Source organism: Delphinapterus leucas, chromosome 19 (genome assembly GCF_059928025.1).
Source record: "Delphinapterus leucas isolate spDelLeu-1000000601 "Yukka" chromosome 19, BTC_Dleu_Yukka2, whole genome shotgun sequence".
NCBI classification, from domain to species: Eukaryota; Metazoa; Chordata; class Mammalia; order Artiodactyla; family Monodontidae; genus Delphinapterus; species Delphinapterus leucas.
In genome coordinates this window covers 16664164-16680833 of record NC_143147.1, presented here as the reverse complement: position 1 = coordinate 16680833, position 16670 = coordinate 16664164, and the positions used below count along the sequence as shown (strand labels likewise).

The following is a 16670-nucleotide window of genomic DNA, read 5'->3' as shown; positions in this document are numbered from 1 at the left end:
CAAAGTCAAAATTCGAGGAGCCGAAAAATAGGAGGGGGAGGAAGAAGAGCTAAGTAGGAGCAAGGGGGGAAAGAGGCCTCAAAGCATGTCAGGGGCCAGGGAGGGGCATCACGGTAAAGATTCTGCAAGCTCAGGAGAACCAGAGGGTGACCCTCAAACATCTGGGAGGAAGGGGATCCGGAACCTGAGTAAAGGTAGAGGAGGAGGGAAGAATGGGGGCGGAGCACCCCAGGGCGGGGACCGAACTGGCTCCCAGAATCTGCAGCGCGTGGAGAGCGTAGGGGAGCGGAGGGCGGAGGCCTGGCAGCAGCGGGCGCCCGGAAGGGGGCGGGGGTCGCCGCGGGGCGAGGCTGGGGGGCAGCGCGCTCACCCGCAGGGCGGACAGGTCGATGTCGTCCAGGCTGCGGGCGGGGGCTGGGTCGCCCATGGCCTCCGCCGGGAACGGGGCCCCGGGGCCGCTCACGCTCCGGCTCGGTTATTCCGCTGCCGCCGTCGCCGCTTCTCCCCCATCGGGGGATCCCGGGGGCGGACTCCACCGCGCCTCCCGCGGAGAACCGGGAGGGGGAAGGCCGGCGGGAAGACCGACCCACCGACTGACAGGCGATATCGCCCCAGAGCCTGCAACCCGAGCCTCCCGACTCTCCCGCGCAGGCGCAGAATGGCCGAGCACCGGGGAGGGTGGAAGAGGGAACGTGACGCGAGCGCGCCGGGTTCCCCCTCCCCCTCGACGCCGACACCTGCGCGCAGGCGCAGGAGAGAGAGCGAAAGGCGCGCGCGAGGACTGAGCGACCGCGCGAGCCTAGCGTGAAAGAAGTGGGCGGTGGCCGGGACCGCCGGGGAGCGCGCCCACCAGCTGGTGCGCGTGCGCACACGCGTTTCCTTCCCTCCCCGTATTTTTTGCCCTTTCTCTCCCCCGTTTCCTTCTGATCTCTCCTTTGACGCCTTTCCTTCCCTTTCCCTCCTCTTTCGTGTGCCCAGCTGCCAATCAAGCCACCCACCGCTCTATTTGCGGGGGGAGGGGGGCGGGACCCAACACCCTCTATTACTAGGGGGGTTGTTATGGTAACTCCCCACGCGAGGGCTGGGTGGTCTCTAGATAGGATGGGCTGTCCACCCACCTAATTGCCATGGCAACAGTGGAGCCGCTGAGGGAGGGGCCTCTTCGTGAGAACTCGGCTGGAGAAACCACCTGGGGGATGGGGAGTGGAGAAGAGGACTGGCTGCCTCAGGAATGCCCCTGACCCCCTTCCCCGGCTGCAGTGGGGAGGGTTGAGAAGGGGATCTCAGATCTCAGGATAGGGAATCCTACCGCAGACCTTTGTCTCTGCACCTCTTGTTCTGTACATAGGAACTGTTTCAACAATTATTCATTGACTGATCCCTGGAGCTGTGCGAGGGGGAGGGGGTGGCAAAGGGAGGTGGAAGGGAGGAGAAGGGATCTATGTCCAGCCCCTTCAAATCTTGCTTGGGTCACCTCAGGTCTAGTCATGTTGGCGTAGCACCCCCAGCCATTAGCCTCACTGGAGGCTGGGTAATGCTATATAAAGAACAAGGAGTCATGTTCTGCCACTGACATGCTGTGTGACCTTGAACAAGTTGCTTTGCTTCTCTGGGCCTTTCTTTCATTGTGAATTTGAAAGAAAGAGAAGGCCGTTTGATCTTTGAGATCACTTCCAGCAATGATGGTATCTCCAAAAGACCCCACTGTCAGCCTTAATGTAAACATCACTTAGAAGAGTTTGAATGAAAAGTCCTTGGAAAGAGGCAGACATCCTCCTTTCTGGACCCTTCTCCTTTGCACATTCCGATGCACATCCAGTCTTGCTCCTCTCCCGCCCCCCCCCCGCCACGCCCAGTTTACCTTGCTGTTGTCCTTGTCCAAGCTATAATCATCACCTACCTCCAATACTCTTATTAGCCTCCTACTTGGTCTTCTTGACTGACCTCCTTAGGTCAATTCTCTATACTCAGAGTGCATGATTTTTCTAAAACTCAAATCTGATGTCACTCTTCTGTTTAAGATCTTTCACTAGCTCCCCACTGTCTTTGGAGCCTCAAGTGTGGCAACCATGATCCTTCAAGATTCTGCCTGCTTCTCCTGCCCTGTTTTTCAGTACTCTACCGTTCAACCTCACATATTCTAGCCATATGGAAATCCTCTACATGCAGTTCCCAGAACTCAAAAGACCCTCCTCAACCATTTCTTCTCCCCCAGAATATTCTGACCATGCCCATTCTCACTGACTTTTGCTTTGTCCTTCATGTCTAAATCACCTCCTCCATGAAGACTTCCTGAGACTGAGTTTGGCTCTTCTGTTTTAGCTACCTGGCTTCAACCCATAGTAACATTTAACACTTTGAATTGTAAATGTTGAATCTCCTTAAAGGCAAGAATTATGTCAGCCTTGTTCAACACAGGGCCTGGCACCCACTAGAGGTTCAGTAACATGCAAGTGAATGAAGGCCTCTGTGTCTGGGTAGGCACTGTGAAATACAGTAACTCCAGGACAAGAGCATGGGATAGTAGGAAAAAACACAGTGCTTTGTGCAAATCATTAATCTCTCAGGTTCAATTCTATCATCTGTAAAATAGAGATAATAACAGGAAGGTTAGGATAAAATAAAATTAGGTATGTGAAGCACTTGGTAGATTCAAGGTCCTCAGTAAATTTACCAATGCCTGACTCAGGCAGTGTTTAATAAAGACATACTGAATCAAAGAATGAGCAAATTAAGATCACAGAGGTAGGACAGATGGCCACCCAAACCTCAAGAGGCAGTCTAACCTGGGGGGTGGGGAGGATAGAGAAACAAGATTGGCCCTGTGCTGATAATTATTGAAGCTGCAGTATTGATGTGTGGGTACCTGAGGTTTCATCAGTCTATTCTCTACTTTTATGTATATATGAAATTGTCCATAATAACTTTAAAAGAGACAATGTGGTAGAGGAAGCCCTGGATCAGGCATCAAGGAAAGTTAAACTATTAAAAATAAGACAAATTTTAGGGCTTCCCTGGTGGCGCAGTGGTTGGGAATCCACCTGCCAGTTCAGGGGACACAGGTTCCTGCGCTCCGGGGCCCGTGCTCCGCAACGGGAGAGGCCGCCGCGATGGGAAACCTGCGCACCTCAGCTGGAGGAGGCCCGCGCACAGCGGGGAAGACCCAACGCAGCCAAAAATAAATAAATAGATAAAAATAAGACAAATTTTGGATCCCTGGGGGTTGGACATTTTGCACAGACCCAATCACCCTCAGGGCCTCCCACCCACCTTGGGAGGCTGGATTCATTCTCTTCACCCTGGGTCTAGAGGCAACTCTTCTGATTGCAGGCCCACTGCTTTTTTTCCCTACACTGTGCGGGCCTCCATTCAAGAAACTCCAGGACCAATGAGTGGGGAGCAGATAGACCAGCAGACAGTACGAAGCAGAAGCCCACCTCCCCCTGGCCCAGCCCTGGGGCAGCTGCTGCCTCCACTCCACTTGCAGTTAATGAGGTAATGGTCCCTTAGGGAAAGAGGCCCTGAGTGCTGACAATGAGGCTAATTAGCAGAATGCCAATTAGTACCTGGGGACTGGCTCTACATGGGAGGGGGAATTTCTTGTGTGGAAGTGGCTTCTTCAGAGGAACGGAGGGCTGGACTCAAAGGAGAGGATGGGAGCAAGGCCACAGTATCCCCTCTCTCCACGCCATCATCCACAAGCACACTCCTCCTCCAGGAAGTCCTCCTAAACTGCTCACTCTATTCCCCTCTGTTTCTTCCTGCTCCTGTGGTCAATTCTGAGATTGGGGAGTGAGGCTGGGGGAACAAAGGGCAAGATCCAGGACTGCGCTAAACTTTTTTCTAATTGCAAAATATTTCAGATATGCAAAAAGATATGGAAAAAAATATATAAAGTTCATATCCCACCACCCAGCTTAAGAAATAAAAGTCACCAATTCACTCAAAGAGCTCTCTCTGTATACCCCTGTTATCTTATCCTTTTCTCTCCACCTGCCGTGGGAGGTAACCCTCCTCAGTCCAGTGTGAACTACATTCTCTTGTAGACTACACCATCTATTTTCTCTCTTCCCTCTGGAGCAGTGCCAACCAATTGAACTCTGTGCAATGACGGAAATGGTCTGTACCTGCACCGTCCAATATGCTAGACACGAGTAGCTCCTGAGCACTTGAAACATGGCTGCTGCGAGTGAGGAACTAAATCTTTACCTATTTCTAATTGTAATTAATTTAAATGTAAATAGCCAAATGTGGCTGGTGGCTACTGTACTGAACACTGAAGCTCCAGGACATACGTGCCTGTCCCACGAGGGTGGGGACTTTGTTGTACTCACTGCTGTGAGTTTAGAATGGTGTCTGGCAAAGAGCAGGTACTCAATAAACATCTAAGTCAATGACTGAATCTTTACAGCAAGCCAGTTATTAAGTATTATTCCCATTTCCCAGTTGGGATCACCGAGGCCCAGAGAAGTGATGTGACTTGAGAAGGTCACCAAGGTAGTAAGTGACAAGTCCAGGATTTGGGCCCAGTTCTTCCTGACCTCAAGCTTTATACCCTTATCTACTCCCAGGGGCTTCGCTAAGCCTCTCCCCTTGCAGTCACTTGAGGAACAAGAGGCAGCCCCTCTGGGCCCTTCTTTGGGCGCCTCCCTCACCTGAAGCTGCACCATCAGCTCCACTGTCCTCCAGGAGTCCTGGTTTGACCCCGCCCTTCTTTTACCCAGGCATCCCTGTGTGAACACACCTGGTCTTCCCAGCACCTACTGACGGAGCTCCCGAAGCCACAGACGAGCGGAGCGGAGCTGAAGTCACAGAAAGAAGAAACCAGTGGTGTGGAGAGAGGATGAAGGGGCCTGTGCTGCTGTGTGTAGGCCTGGTGGGGCAGCTGAGACAAGCACTCAGTTCAGCCAAGGAAGCCGCAAGGACCTTTTCTAGGCTTTTATTTATGAAACGCTTATTGAACTGATACAGAGTTAGTGCCTGTCATCAGCTGGTGGGGGGGGTTAGTGTGCATCCCCCCACCCCCCGTCCCCTCCCCACCATGGGCACTGAAGCCGGGAGTGGCTCCATCCTTCCCTCCACCTTGGCAGTAATGAACCGGGAAAGGCCCTGGGGCAGGGAGGGCGTTCAAGGGCAGGAAGACGAAGGGAGAGATGGGAAGGCCTAGGGCAGAATCTGGTCCTCCTGGAGTAGGAGGCTGGCCCCAGGCATCCTGGCAGGTGTTTTGCTTCTCCTTTGTAGCAGTGGTTTGAACTGGGCAGCGAGGAGGATGAACTTCTCTGGACCCTCTCCTGCCTCCCCAGCCCGGGCTTGAGAGTGTCCTCTTGGGCTACTTCTCAAGAAAGGGTCCTCTGTGACTTCTCTAGTTCCCTCCGGGGATGCCCGCCTCCCCCAGGTCTCAAAGGCACTGCCCTCGGTCCTCAGGGTGAGGGGGCAGGGAGCCAGATGAGGTAGAGCCCAGCGGCTGGTGACCTATCCCGGGCTGGAGCCGCAGCTATGTCCACACTTCTAGGGGTATCACGCCCTCCTTGCTCCCCAGGGGGGGCAGCAAAGACTCATCCTCCAGGAACTTGAGGGGGAAGTGGACCAGGTGGCCCTGGACCTGGGTGAGTTCAGACCGGGCCAAGGGAGGGCTGACCGTGGCCAGCGGCTCCACGGCCACATACTCCCGGAGTGCCCGCAGGGAGCGAATGGCGTTGGACGGCAGGCAGCGGAAGATCTGTGGGCGAGAGGCATGGAAGCCAATAAGGCTTGGGGAGACTGCCCAAGAGTCCAAGCCCAACTAGGCTAGATGCCCTCATGCCCACCATATCCCTCTACACTGACCCTGAGCCACTGAATCCCATGATGTCCCCAGACCCTCATCCTCTTATGAGGATGGCTGTGCAGGGGCTCCTCTCTATCCCACCCTAGACAGGATAATCCATGAACTTCCCCCTGCCAGCACCCCTGCCCACCCCCCTTGCCCACCTGCTCATAGATATTGGCATTGCTCTCAGCTGTGTCTTGCCACGACTGGAAGAATTCATCACAGATAGGGTCTCGGAGATCCAGGTCCGGCCGGGCATCTGCCCCGAGAATCACGCTGCGGGAGAAAGGGGTCCCAGCAGGGCCAGATTAAGATCCTTTGAAAGCCTGAATACCAGAAAATTATAATGTGCCTACCCAGGTATTTCAAAATAGAAGCAATGTTAAACAGTACAATAAGTGTAAACGAGTACAACAGAGCTTTAATTTGTCTCTACTTTGGTGACTACTTTAATGCCTTAAAAGATATACCAAATTACTTTTGAAATATTTGTTTCTCATTTTTTCGGTATCCCTGCTTTGCCGGTACCTTAAACTGGATGAGTCTGCCTCTTGGGAAATCCAGCACTACCTCTAAGCAATCCTCACACTTGCTCAAAAGGCAGACCCTCCCCCTTTCCACCTCTCCCACTACGCTGTAGCACCCCACCCCGGCTCTACCTGAAGCAGTGTTTCCGCAAACTCAAGGCAAACCTGCCCGCCTCATATTCCACACCATTCATGAGGGATGCCTCCATCTCCGTGTCCTCGATCAGCACGGCCAGCTCACTGTCCCGCTTCCCCAGTAAACTCCGATCATTGATGTTTGCGGAGCCTGGTGGGTGGTGCGGGACACACTGCGTCCTCCTGAGCCCAGGAGACCCCATCACCTCTACCCAAGAACCAGCCTGGGGGCAACACGCCTTCTTTGGCCTCCATCCCCAGTTGGGCCTCAGCTGCAATCTCCATCACCCACCTCCATCCCGTTGCCCCTGGCTGGGCCCTGCTCCACTTCTCCCCACCCTCCTCTCATTGCCGGGGGCCGAGATCCAGCACTGACCAATGATGACTGTCCGGTCATCTGCAATGAGCATCTTACTGTGGATGTAGATGAGCTCTGAGACCGGGTGCCTACCCAGCTCTCCGTGTGTGCGAAGCCCACAGATGGAAATATAGTCCTGCCACGCTGTCCCCACTGTGAGTAAGAGATGGGGGGAAGGGGAGTGAGGTGAGAGGTACTCTCCATGTGCAGACAGAGCCCTGTCCCATCTACCTCCTCACTTCAGAAGCCCTGGTCTATATACTTCTTTCTGCAGTGTAAGGCCACCTGCGGGCTCAGGCAGTAGCCCCAGAAGCATGCAGGAGTGATAGCCTCCTTCCCTCCATCCCTGGGGCTCCAGTCCCTCAATTGCCCCCTCCCCGGGGGTCCAGGGCTTGAAACCCCAGCTCCCAGCACTCACTGGCTGCTTTGAGCCGATGTAGAATTGAATATTCCCCACGACACAGCGTCCTGAGGGAAGAGAATGGGTGAGGGAGGTGGAGACTGGGGAGGAGATGGGGGATGTCAGGAGAGAGGTGGACCTCAAAAGTCCAGCAAGAAGGGATCAGGACGGAGTCAGGATGGAGGCATAGGTAGGATGGGGCCATGGAGAGGCAGAGTCTGGCTGAGGGGGGCCCCGGGGGTCACCTGTAAGTGAAGTGCAGAATGGCCTGGATGGAGTTACCACCACCTGTGGAGATGTCGCCCTCGAACCCGGGGAGCAGGGGCAAAAGCATGTAGACTCGGAAGCACTGCCCCTGTCTGGGGAGGGGTGGAGTCAGAGGTGTGACCTCTCCCCCAAGCCCCACCCATCCAGTTGGGCTTAAACCACGCCCACAATCCTCACACTGGCTGGTCTATCTTACTTGTGGGCCTTCAGGATTCTGTCCACAATCTCATCGCCCACCTTGTTCAGCACCGTCCGTCCATCTGAGCAGCTAATGAAGAATTGATTCTGGGGCAGGGACCAATGAGAGACATCAGCAGTCCGGCCCCAGCCCCTGCCCTCAGCTCCCCGCTGCCATCCCCACCCCCAGGCTCCAGGCCCTGGCCCCAGGCTTCTGCATTTCTCCAGGCCCAGTACGTCAGTCCTCAACGATTGATGCCACTGACATCCTAAGTCTCTCCCCTGGGATGTCCCCTCCATTCTCTGCCCCACCCTCACCCCGGTCAGACCTCAATGTAGAGGAAGTGCTGGCTCTCCCTGATGGTGTGCAGGTAGGCATTGAGGATGGAGTTCTCCAAGGTCCCCGCTGACCAGCGGTCCACTGACCGCAAGACCTGGGGGGGACGGCAAATATGATGTGGCTCCTGAGCCCGGGAGAGGAGGGGTCTGGCGGGGGCTCTCAGGTCAGGGAGAGTGGGCCGGGGCATTGGGCTGAAGGGAGGGAGGCGAGGGCAGGCTGAAGTCGGAGCCTCACCTGCACGGTGGCGCACTGCACTCCCGGGAGCATGAAAGGGAGCTGGTTTGCGGTGCTGGTGGACTTGGGCAGCAGGTAGGGGTACCTGGGTATCTTGTACTTGGCCTTGGTGGTCTGAGGAAGAGGGATGGCAGAGTCAGAGGGAGGTGACGAGCTGCCCCAGGCTCCCTCCCGCCCTCCAGCCTCACAGGAGGGATCGAGCACCTTGGTGAAATTCCAGCGCTGGATGAAGTGCCGGGCAAGGTCCCTGGCGGGTAAGCCATGGACCACCACCCCGACATCCCGCCATGGCATCCGGGGTGTGGTCTCCCTGTCAATGAAATCTGGGGGTCCCAGGAGAGTCAGGGGGGAGGTCAGGGATGGTCTCTTGGGGACACTTGGGGCAGAGAGGAGGAGGGTGCATTACCCTTGACCCAGTTCATCCCATCCTCAGTCCCAGCCCTGCCTTCTACCCCTGCTCCCTGCTCTCACGGGCTTTGGAGGAAGGGGACCCCTACCCTCAAAAGGCCGATCCAGCTGGACCCAGTCCTTAGTGATAAGATTGCTGTAGTCCTTGCCCAGCCAGAAGAGTTGGTTGTGAGAGAGGTCTGGTGTAGCTGGAGGGTCTGAGCATGAGGTGGGAGGCTGTAGGGGGAACACACCCAAGCCAGGGGCAAGGAGAGGTCATGGGGCTGTACAGAGCCAGGCCAAAGAGAAGAAAGGAGCACTGGGAGACTGGGAGACAGAGAGACACACAGAGTAAGAATGAAGCAGAGAGAGTTTGATTCCCCGATCCTCCCCTTCAGATGCATTTGAAATCCCTAGAGGAATGGGGGGAGGGGTGGGTAACGGACATGGGGAGGGGACTGGGTCATAGTATATTCAAAGCAGGTTCTTGGGGTCCCAGAAAGGCCAAGGAACCCTGAATGTGGGCTTGGAATGACTGGAGGGGAAGGCTGGAGCCGGGAAGGGGTGTGGATTTAGGTTAGCTGAGTTTGGGGGAGCTCAGGAAGGCCTTGGGGGGTTACCTGGGGGGAAGCTGACTCAGAGGAGTCCCGAAGGTCAGTCAGTCTGTAGTGCAGGTCATCCCAGCGGCCATAGGCGAGGTCCAGCCCCCCCAAGAAGGCCACTACTTGGTCCACCACCAGGAGCTTCTCATGATGGGCCCACAGAGTCACCTGGTTTGGGTGGCGCATCACCTGGAGCAGGTATGGGGGAGTTCAGGAGAGTGAGCTTAGGTGGGAGAAGAAAGAGGAGGCGTTGGGGGAGAGAATGGAAAGATGGAAGGATGAGATGTTCCAGAAAAGGGAGGGTTGAGGGGATGGGAAAGTGTGGTGAGGAGGGCTGCAGAGAAGGGGTCTCTGAGGCCTGAAAGTCACCTTTATGTTGGGATGCAGTAGCATTAGAACCTTCTTGCTATAGCCACTGTTGATGGCCAAGGCCAACTCCACTTCCTTAAACAGCAGTACGGACACCCGGACACCCTCCTCCTGGTGGTCAGTGAGGGAATCAGATCCTAATGCCTCTCTCGGAATGACCCCTTCCCACCCTCCCAAACCCTTCCCCATGCTCAGGATTCCTGTATATTCCTCCTCCCTGTGTGGAGATCCTCAAAGCTCTGCCACTTACACCCTGATTTGATGCTTACAGCAAACCTAGATTGAATATCATCTATCTGCTCACCCATCCACACATCTACCCACCTACCCAGCATTATCTATCCACCCATTTTCCCCAAAATTTACTCATCCCCTTATCTACCATCTATCATTCATCCATCTACCTACCCACTCTCCTACTGATCCACCTTCCCAACCTCATATCCTTCTATCTATCTCTCTTTCCATCATCTAGCCATCCATTCGCCCACCCACTCTCCATCATCCACATATCTTTCCTCCCACCCATCAACATCTATGGATGCTCCCAACATAGCAGACACTATGCCTTGTATTGGAACTAGTGATATTGATCAGCCCAGGGAGAGAGACAGACATGTCCACCCTGCAGTAACACAACAGAGTGTAATGGATACTGGGAGGAAAGTCTATACCAGGTAGAGGAAGGGCAAGAACAGGGAGGTGTCAGTTCTCCTTAGGGAAGGGGAGGCGGTGATGTTTGCCAGACACTGAGCCAGGATGGGCATATTTCCTCCTCCTCAAGTTTCAGATTCCCTGCCTTCCCCCATGCTACAGTCCCTTCTAACCAATCTCCACCCACAGGCCACCCCGCCACCATGCTTCCCCTCCAGCCCAACCACTCTCCTCACCGCCTTCTTCTTGAGCATAATGTCCAGTCTCCAGTCATCCGAACGGGCCGGACGCTTCAGGTAAATCTCAGGACTCAACCTGGGATTCAGGGCAGCGGGTAAGGGCAAGCTAAGCTCCCGACAACAGCCACTCCTCCCCTTCCACTCCTTTTCTGACCCATAAGCCGATGCGTTGCAGGCCCTATCCTACCGCTTCCTGCTCAGGCTTTTCCCCCACTTACCACCAGTCTGTGATGAAAATCTCCTCTTGAGCTCGCAGGATGGCATCAGCTGCAGCAGCAAAGTAACCTGCCCCATTCACAAACCTGGGGGAGGCCGAGCCAAGGAGGTCAGGGGAGCCAGAAGCCAGAAAGCTCCGGGGAGCGAAGCCCGGAGGACACTCACAGGCCAGGGGCGACAGCAGGGTCAAAGACCAAGAGTGCTCACAGAGGTCAGACAGTAGCAGATATACCAAAGTGGGATAAACTTGCCAGTACGAGCTAAATAAAATTACAAACTACAAAAGACACAACAAACCAAAGAAAATGACTAAAGATTGGGAAGATTAATACATCACATATAAAGAGTTCCAACATATCAATAACAAAAAGACATATAGGGGAAAAAAAAAAAAAAGACATATAGGGGGCTTCCCTGGTGGCACAGCGGTTGAGGGTCGGCCTGCCGATGCAGGGGACACGGGTTCGTGCCCTGGTCTGGGAGGAGCCCACATGCCGCGGAGTGGCTGGGCCCGTGGGCCATGGCCGCTGAGCCTGCGCGTCCGGAGCCTGTGCTCCACAGCAGGAGAGGCCACAGCAGTAAGAGGCCCGTGTACCGCAAAAAAAAAAAAAAAAAAAAAAAAGACATATGGGCCAACTGAACAAAGAAAAGTGCTTTCACCGCGGAGGGCACGGGTTTGGTCCCTGGTTGGGGAACAGGGTCCCACAAGCCGCACAGCACGGCCAGAAAAAAAAAAAAAGAGAACTGATAGTTCACAGGGGGAAAATGGCCAATCATAGATGAAAAGATGTTCAACTTCATCACTAAACAAGGAAATTGATATTAAAATGAATAACACTTTTTAAATTCACTAGATTGGCAAAAAATAAAATTGCAGGTTACGTTCAATATTAGCATGTGGGGAAGTGAGTATTCTCATAGTTTGTGAGAATATACATTGGTTTTATAGCTTTTTTAGAGGACAGTTTGGTATTACTTATCAGAACATTAAATCCACATACCCCCGATACCATTAAATGCACTTCGTAATTCTATATCTAGGAAGAAATCCTATTAAGTGCTTAACCAAAGATTATGTTCATTGTAGTATCGTTTATAAGACTGAAAGTGGGAAATAATGTAAATGCCTAGTCTCTAACACGTGTTAAGTGAAAAAAATAAAACAGAGAGTGCATGATCTCATTTACATTAAAACAAAAAGTAACATATATGCTAAGCACATGAAAATATGCAGGAAAACATCTGGGAGAATAAATATCAAACTATCACCAGGATTACTTCTGGGGAGAAAAATGGGATTTGGGGGAGGGAGTGTAGAGAAGAACTAAGGGCCAGGGGGTAAAGGCTTGTGCAGTGAACTTTAATTTTTTTACTTAATATGTTTCCATATTGTTAGACTTTTAATAACTAACAGTCCTGTTTGATGGTGAAGAGCAGGGTCTTGACCCAGACTAGCTGGATTTGAATCCTGGTTCCACTGTTTACAAGGTGTGTGACATTGACAAGTTACTTAACTTCTCCTTGCCTCAGTTTTCTCACCTGTAAAGTGGATATAACAACTGTACCTGCTTCACGGGGCTGTTGTAAGTTCATAAACATAAAACACTCAGAATGGTTTCTGGCACACACTAAGTGCTACAAAAGTATTAGCTATGATCAGTTCTTATGTTAAAAAATAAATCTCAGGCTTCCCTGGTGGCGCAGTGGCTGGGAATCCTCCTGCCTATTCAGGGGACACGGGTTCGAGCCCTGGTCCGGGAAGATCCCACATGCCGCAGAGCAACTAAGCCCGTGCGCCACAACTACGGAGCCTGTGCTCTAGAGCCCGCGAGCCACAACTACTGAGCCCGTGTGCCACAGCTACTGAAGCCTGTGCACCTAGAGCCCGTGCTCCGCAACAAGAGAAGCCACCGCAATGAGAAGCCTGCACACCGCAACGAAGAGTAGCCCCTGCTTGCTGCGACTAGAGAAAGTGCTAGCGCAGCAACGAAGACCCAACACAGCCAAAAATAAATAAAATAAATAAGTTTTTAAAATAAATAAATAAATAAATCAATAAATCTCTATCCCACCCCTCTAGGTCGTCACAAAGCATTGAGCTGATCTCCCTGTAGGGAGGGTGGGAGGGAGGCTCAACAGGGAGGGGATATGGGGTTATATGTATACATATTGCTGATTCACTTTGTTGTACAGCAGAAACTAACACAACATTGTAAAGCAATTATACTCCAATTAAAAAAATCTCAACACCACCTCCAAGAAAAATTCTTTCCATGACTCCTCTCTGCCTATGATAAAGGTTAACCCCCTCAGCTTAGTGGGAGTGGCACTGATCAGACCCTGCGACCCCCAGACTCTTTACTGACCACTGCTCCTCACGCTGCAACAATGGTCAGTCTTTGTGGTTCCCAAACACGCTGGGCTATTTCTAGCTTCTCTGCACGGACTGCCCTTCTCCATTTTCTTTATCTTGCTAAGGTTAACCTCAGGGTTACTGCCTTCTAGAAGCCAGTCCTGACATCCTATGCTGGGGCAGATGTCCCTCCTCTGTGCTTGGTACCCTATACCTACCACCAGCGTGGCAAACTCCCATTGTTTCGGGACTGAATCACCTACTGAGTCTTATCCCTGCCACTGGACCTGGCACATAGTGGGTGCTCAGAAAATGTTTATTAAATGGACGAATAAATCAGAGACATTTGAGATCACTGAGAACAGAGAGGGTCAGTGTGGTGAAAGGAGATTAAAAAGGTCACAGGAGGTCAGAGAGGTCGGGGTCAGAGATTACCCAGTTTGGGGTTCAGAAAGATCAGAGGGGAATCAGAGGGATCAGCATGATTAAACAGGTCAGGGGGTCAGGGAAATTTGAGAAGTCAAAGGGGGAGGTTATTGAGGTCAGAAGGGGTCAGAGGAGATAAAGAGGATCAAGGACTCAGAGAAACCAAGGAGGTCGAAAAGGCCACTGACGATTTCAGAAAGGATGTCAGTGTCTCACCACCGGGCCAGGGTCCCAGGCCGAGGTGGAGCGTAGCTTTCGTGCCGGTGCATCTGTACAAAGTCTCTGCCCGGGCCATGGGCCAGCTCAGCGATCTCCTGGGCCCACCACCGTGCCTGCCGGTAGCTGCTGCACTTGAGAATCAAGGACCTGGATGGGAACAATGGGTGGACCACAGTCCTCACCCTCCACACCTCTGGCCTGGCCCAGAAACCTCCCCTTTAGCTATCACCTCTTTCCTACCTCTTCCCTTAGTCCCTACTTGACTTCACAGGGACAGGGAGTGTATCTGCCTTATTCACAGTTGGGTCCGTGGCACCTAGTATTGTGCCAGCCACTTAAGTTTGTTTTTTTGTCTTTTTGGGGGTTTTTTTGGCCATGCTGCACTACATGTGGGATCTTAGTTCCATGACCAGGGATCAAACCTGCTCCCCTTGCAGTGGAAGCATGGCATCTTAACCACTGGACCACCAGGGAAGTCCCTTAAGTTTGTTGAATGAATAAATGGATGAATGCAGTGCCCTATCTTTTGCACCAAAAGTCCTTCCCCCAGGCTTATACTCAACTCTCTTTCTCTGCGCCCAGCCTCTAAGAGCAGCCCCAAGCATCTGACTAGAACAGTTCTCTGGTTCCAAATCATGGCCGGCTCCAGGGAGGTGGGAACGCCTTCCTTTCTTCCATGGTCTCTTCCACTTAACTCCCCTTAGGGCCCCAGGCTGGCTCTTCACTCACCAGGTGTCTGTCCACACCAGGGAGGCCTTACCTGTGGGAGGTGTCGATCCGGACCCCGTAACGTGCCTCTGTGCTCCTTTTCCCCACCTGCACCTCGAAGCCAGGGTCGAAGAGCTGAACAAATGTGATGGTGCCAGTCTCGAGGCACATGTACAGCAGGAAGGAGTCCTTCACCACCAGCCACCTGGAGTGGAAGGGCTCTGACCATTCCTCCATGCCCCTGGCATCTCCTTCCTCACCCCCACCCACTGCCCAGCAGCTCTGCTCAGGCCTCACCGCTTGGACCAGCGATAACAAACTTGGTCTCGGCCACAGCAGGTGAGGCCAGGAACACGGTGGCCACCTGAGCGCTTCCGGATCACCCCCTCCCTGTGGGGAACACCAGGAAGAGATGTTGGATGAGGCTGGATGAGGGATCCAGACCTCCAGCCCACTGTGCACTGCTCTTTCCCTATTTTCAGCCAGGGAGAGATCCAGATATTGGCAGATGGCGGGTGAGGGGTGTCAGACACTCACAGTCCTTTGGATCCAAGGTCTGGGATAAAGGACAGCTGACTGACTTCCAGAAACTCTGTCTGCAGAGGAAGAAAAAGGCTCAGAGGAGAGACTCTTATTTTCATCCCCTCAGACTCTACCGACCCTGGTCCTCTGCTCCCTGCTCCATCTCAAGAGACCTGGCACCAGCCTCTTGACCTTACCATGGCATGGTAGTTGCGGTAGAAAGACATGGTCAGGAGGCGGTTGAGGTAATTCTCCAGGTATTTCTGAAGTAGCGATGGGAAAGAGGGAGAGACAGATGGGACCAGAACCATTTGCACCCAAACACCTTCCCAGAGGACCTGGTGTCCGGTCCCACCTGTTTGCTGGATGCATGTCTGGCGGAGCCCTCAGGACCTGCTCGGGGTAGAGAGGGCATCTGTCTGTTGTTTGCCTCTTGGGTTGGAGAATAAGCAACGGCAAAGCTGTGGAAGTGATGGGGGAGGGTCAATAGGAGGATGGGAGGATGGGTGCCTAGGTTCCTGAAGCACTGGAGGTGGGGTCTTGGAGGAGGCGAGGGGCTGGCAGAAGGAATGCCCCTTACCCTGAGGATGGAGACAGAAAAGGTGGGAGGCTGCCAAGGGTACTTTGGGCATCCAGCCCTGCTGAGATACTGGCCCAGAACCATGGACAGGGAGAGCTGAGCAGGGAAGGTTTCCTGGTAACCGGGGTCAGAGGAGCAGGCCCAGTGGCCAGAGTTGAGGGAGGAAAGCAGCTGGGGGAGGAAAGGCTGTGGTCTGGGGATGAGACAGACGTAAAGCAGCAATGGGGGCTGGGGCAGTGACATCCCATGCTGCCCCGCGGTGAGGGGGCACCTGCCCTTCACAGGAGGCAGTCTTGTCCCCCTCACCGAGCCAGAGGGAGCAGACTCATCAAGACTTTGTGTCTCAGGAGGTCCCGATGCAATTCCTGGAAATGACGGAACTTCTTCTTGGTTGTCCAGGTAAAGTCACCGTGAGTCAAGCGGACAGAATACAGAGTGCAGGTGCCCACCTGGGGGAGTGAGGAACTGACTGAATGGATGTTCCCTGGTTGGGTGGCAGCCCCCACTCTGGCCAGCCCTCCCCTTAGCCCCCTCCCTGGTGCCAGCCCAGCCACCTTGGATCCACTGGTGTATCTTTCAGTGCCCACCACCTGGGCTATGACGGGAACCCCAGGGGCAAACACCAAGGGGTGAATTTTCAGAGGCTGGAGGTCGTAGATGGCCAGAAAGGGGTGCATCCGGTCAGCTGACAGGAGAGAAAGTGGAAGAATGTGGACTCCAGGAGGTCTCAGCCCCCTCCTCCTCCTCTCCCTGAGGGCGTCCTCCCTGTGTACCTGAGTCCTCTCCCTCCTTCAGAGTGTCCACCTCATCGGGCTCCATCTGTAACTGTCTGGAGTCCAGGTCACCCCCAGAGGGGAAGAGGCTCTCGGAGGTCGCCGCCATCCTAGGAATATGGGGAGGCCTCAGGAAGGTGACCTGCTTTGCAGAACCCTGCCCCCCCATCGCACCCCACGGTCTTCCATCTCCCACAGGTCCCCCGCTACCCCCCACCTGGCTCCCGCTGACTCCCCGTCTCTCTGATTATGGCTCATCGGTCTGCAACGTCCTGCCAACCCGCCTCTAATCTCCATCCCCTATCTCGATCCTTCCTGCATCCAGAATGCCTGAGTCCCGTCTCCCGTCCCGTAACCAGGGTGCCGAGGAACACC

The 16670-nt window shown here is 53.8% G+C and overlaps 2 protein-coding genes and 1 long non-coding RNA gene across 8 annotated transcripts in view; 1 reads left to right on the top strand and 2 right to left on the bottom strand.

Moving 5' to 3' along the window:
• Positions 1 to 675, bottom strand: part of MINK1 (misshapen like kinase 1) — a 47843-nt gene extending 47168 nt beyond the window's left edge. For both annotated transcript variants that reach the window (XM_089900491.1, XM_089900495.1), the window contains exon 1: positions 371 to 675. In XM_089900491.1, coding sequence (XP_089756617.1) covers positions 371 to 427 — 57 coding nt within the window. In that variant the 5' untranslated portion in view covers positions 428 to 675. The remainder of the gene's footprint in view (positions 1 to 370) is intronic.
• On the top strand, positions 596 to 6286 carry LOC149744812 (uncharacterized). Its single transcript, XR_016388873.1, has 2 exons — positions 596 to 3495; positions 4725 to 6286. It is a non-coding gene; the product is annotated as an uncharacterized LOC149744812 (long non-coding RNA).
• Positions 4740 to 16535, bottom strand: PLD2 (phospholipase D2). Of its 5 annotated transcripts, none has more exons than XM_089900516.1 (25): positions 16513 to 16534; positions 16296 to 16405; positions 16077 to 16207; positions 15829 to 15971; positions 15298 to 15403; positions 15140 to 15205; positions 14958 to 15016; positions 14718 to 14810; positions 14473 to 14625; positions 13710 to 13859; positions 10717 to 10800; positions 10496 to 10574; positions 9606 to 9716; positions 9255 to 9425; positions 8745 to 8871; positions 8452 to 8570; positions 8248 to 8361; positions 8003 to 8107; positions 7693 to 7781; positions 7475 to 7588; positions 7248 to 7297; positions 6848 to 6982; positions 6469 to 6622; positions 5971 to 6085; positions 4741 to 5719 (listed from the first exon to the last, which is right to left on the bottom strand). In XM_089900516.1, exons 2-25 carry the CDS (start codon positions 16402 to 16404, stop codon positions 5495 to 5497), a joined length of 2802 nt encoding a protein of 933 aa, XP_089756642.1. In that variant the 5' UTR covers position 16405; positions 16513 to 16534; the 3' UTR covers positions 4741 to 5494. The 5 variants fall into 5 exon arrangements, with proteins under 5 accessions (XP_089756644.1, XP_089756642.1, XP_089756643.1 ...); XM_089900517.1 differs by having other exon boundaries at positions 6923 to 6982; XM_089900518.1 differs by lacking the exon at positions 14718 to 14810 and having other exon boundaries at positions 4740 to 5719; positions 16513 to 16535.
• Between the last annotated feature and the right edge of the window lie 135 nt (positions 16536 to 16670).

What these genes read in the sequence shown, in the direction of transcription:
- PLD2 (XM_089900516.1), bottom strand. Translation starts at nt 16,404, where the DNA reads ATGGCGGCGACCTCCGAGAGCCTCTTCCCCTCTGGGGGTGACCTGGAC. An exon ending in TGCAGTGCGCCACCGTGCAG is followed by an intron (nt 8,108 to 8,247) that starts GTGAGGCTCCGA and finishes CGTCCCCCCCAG; the next exon opens with GTCTTGCGGTCAGTGGACCG. An exon ending in AGCACTTCCTCTACATTGAG is followed by an intron (nt 7,782 to 8,002) that starts GTCTGACCGGGG and finishes TCCCTGCCCCAG; the next exon opens with AATCAATTCTTCATTAGCTG.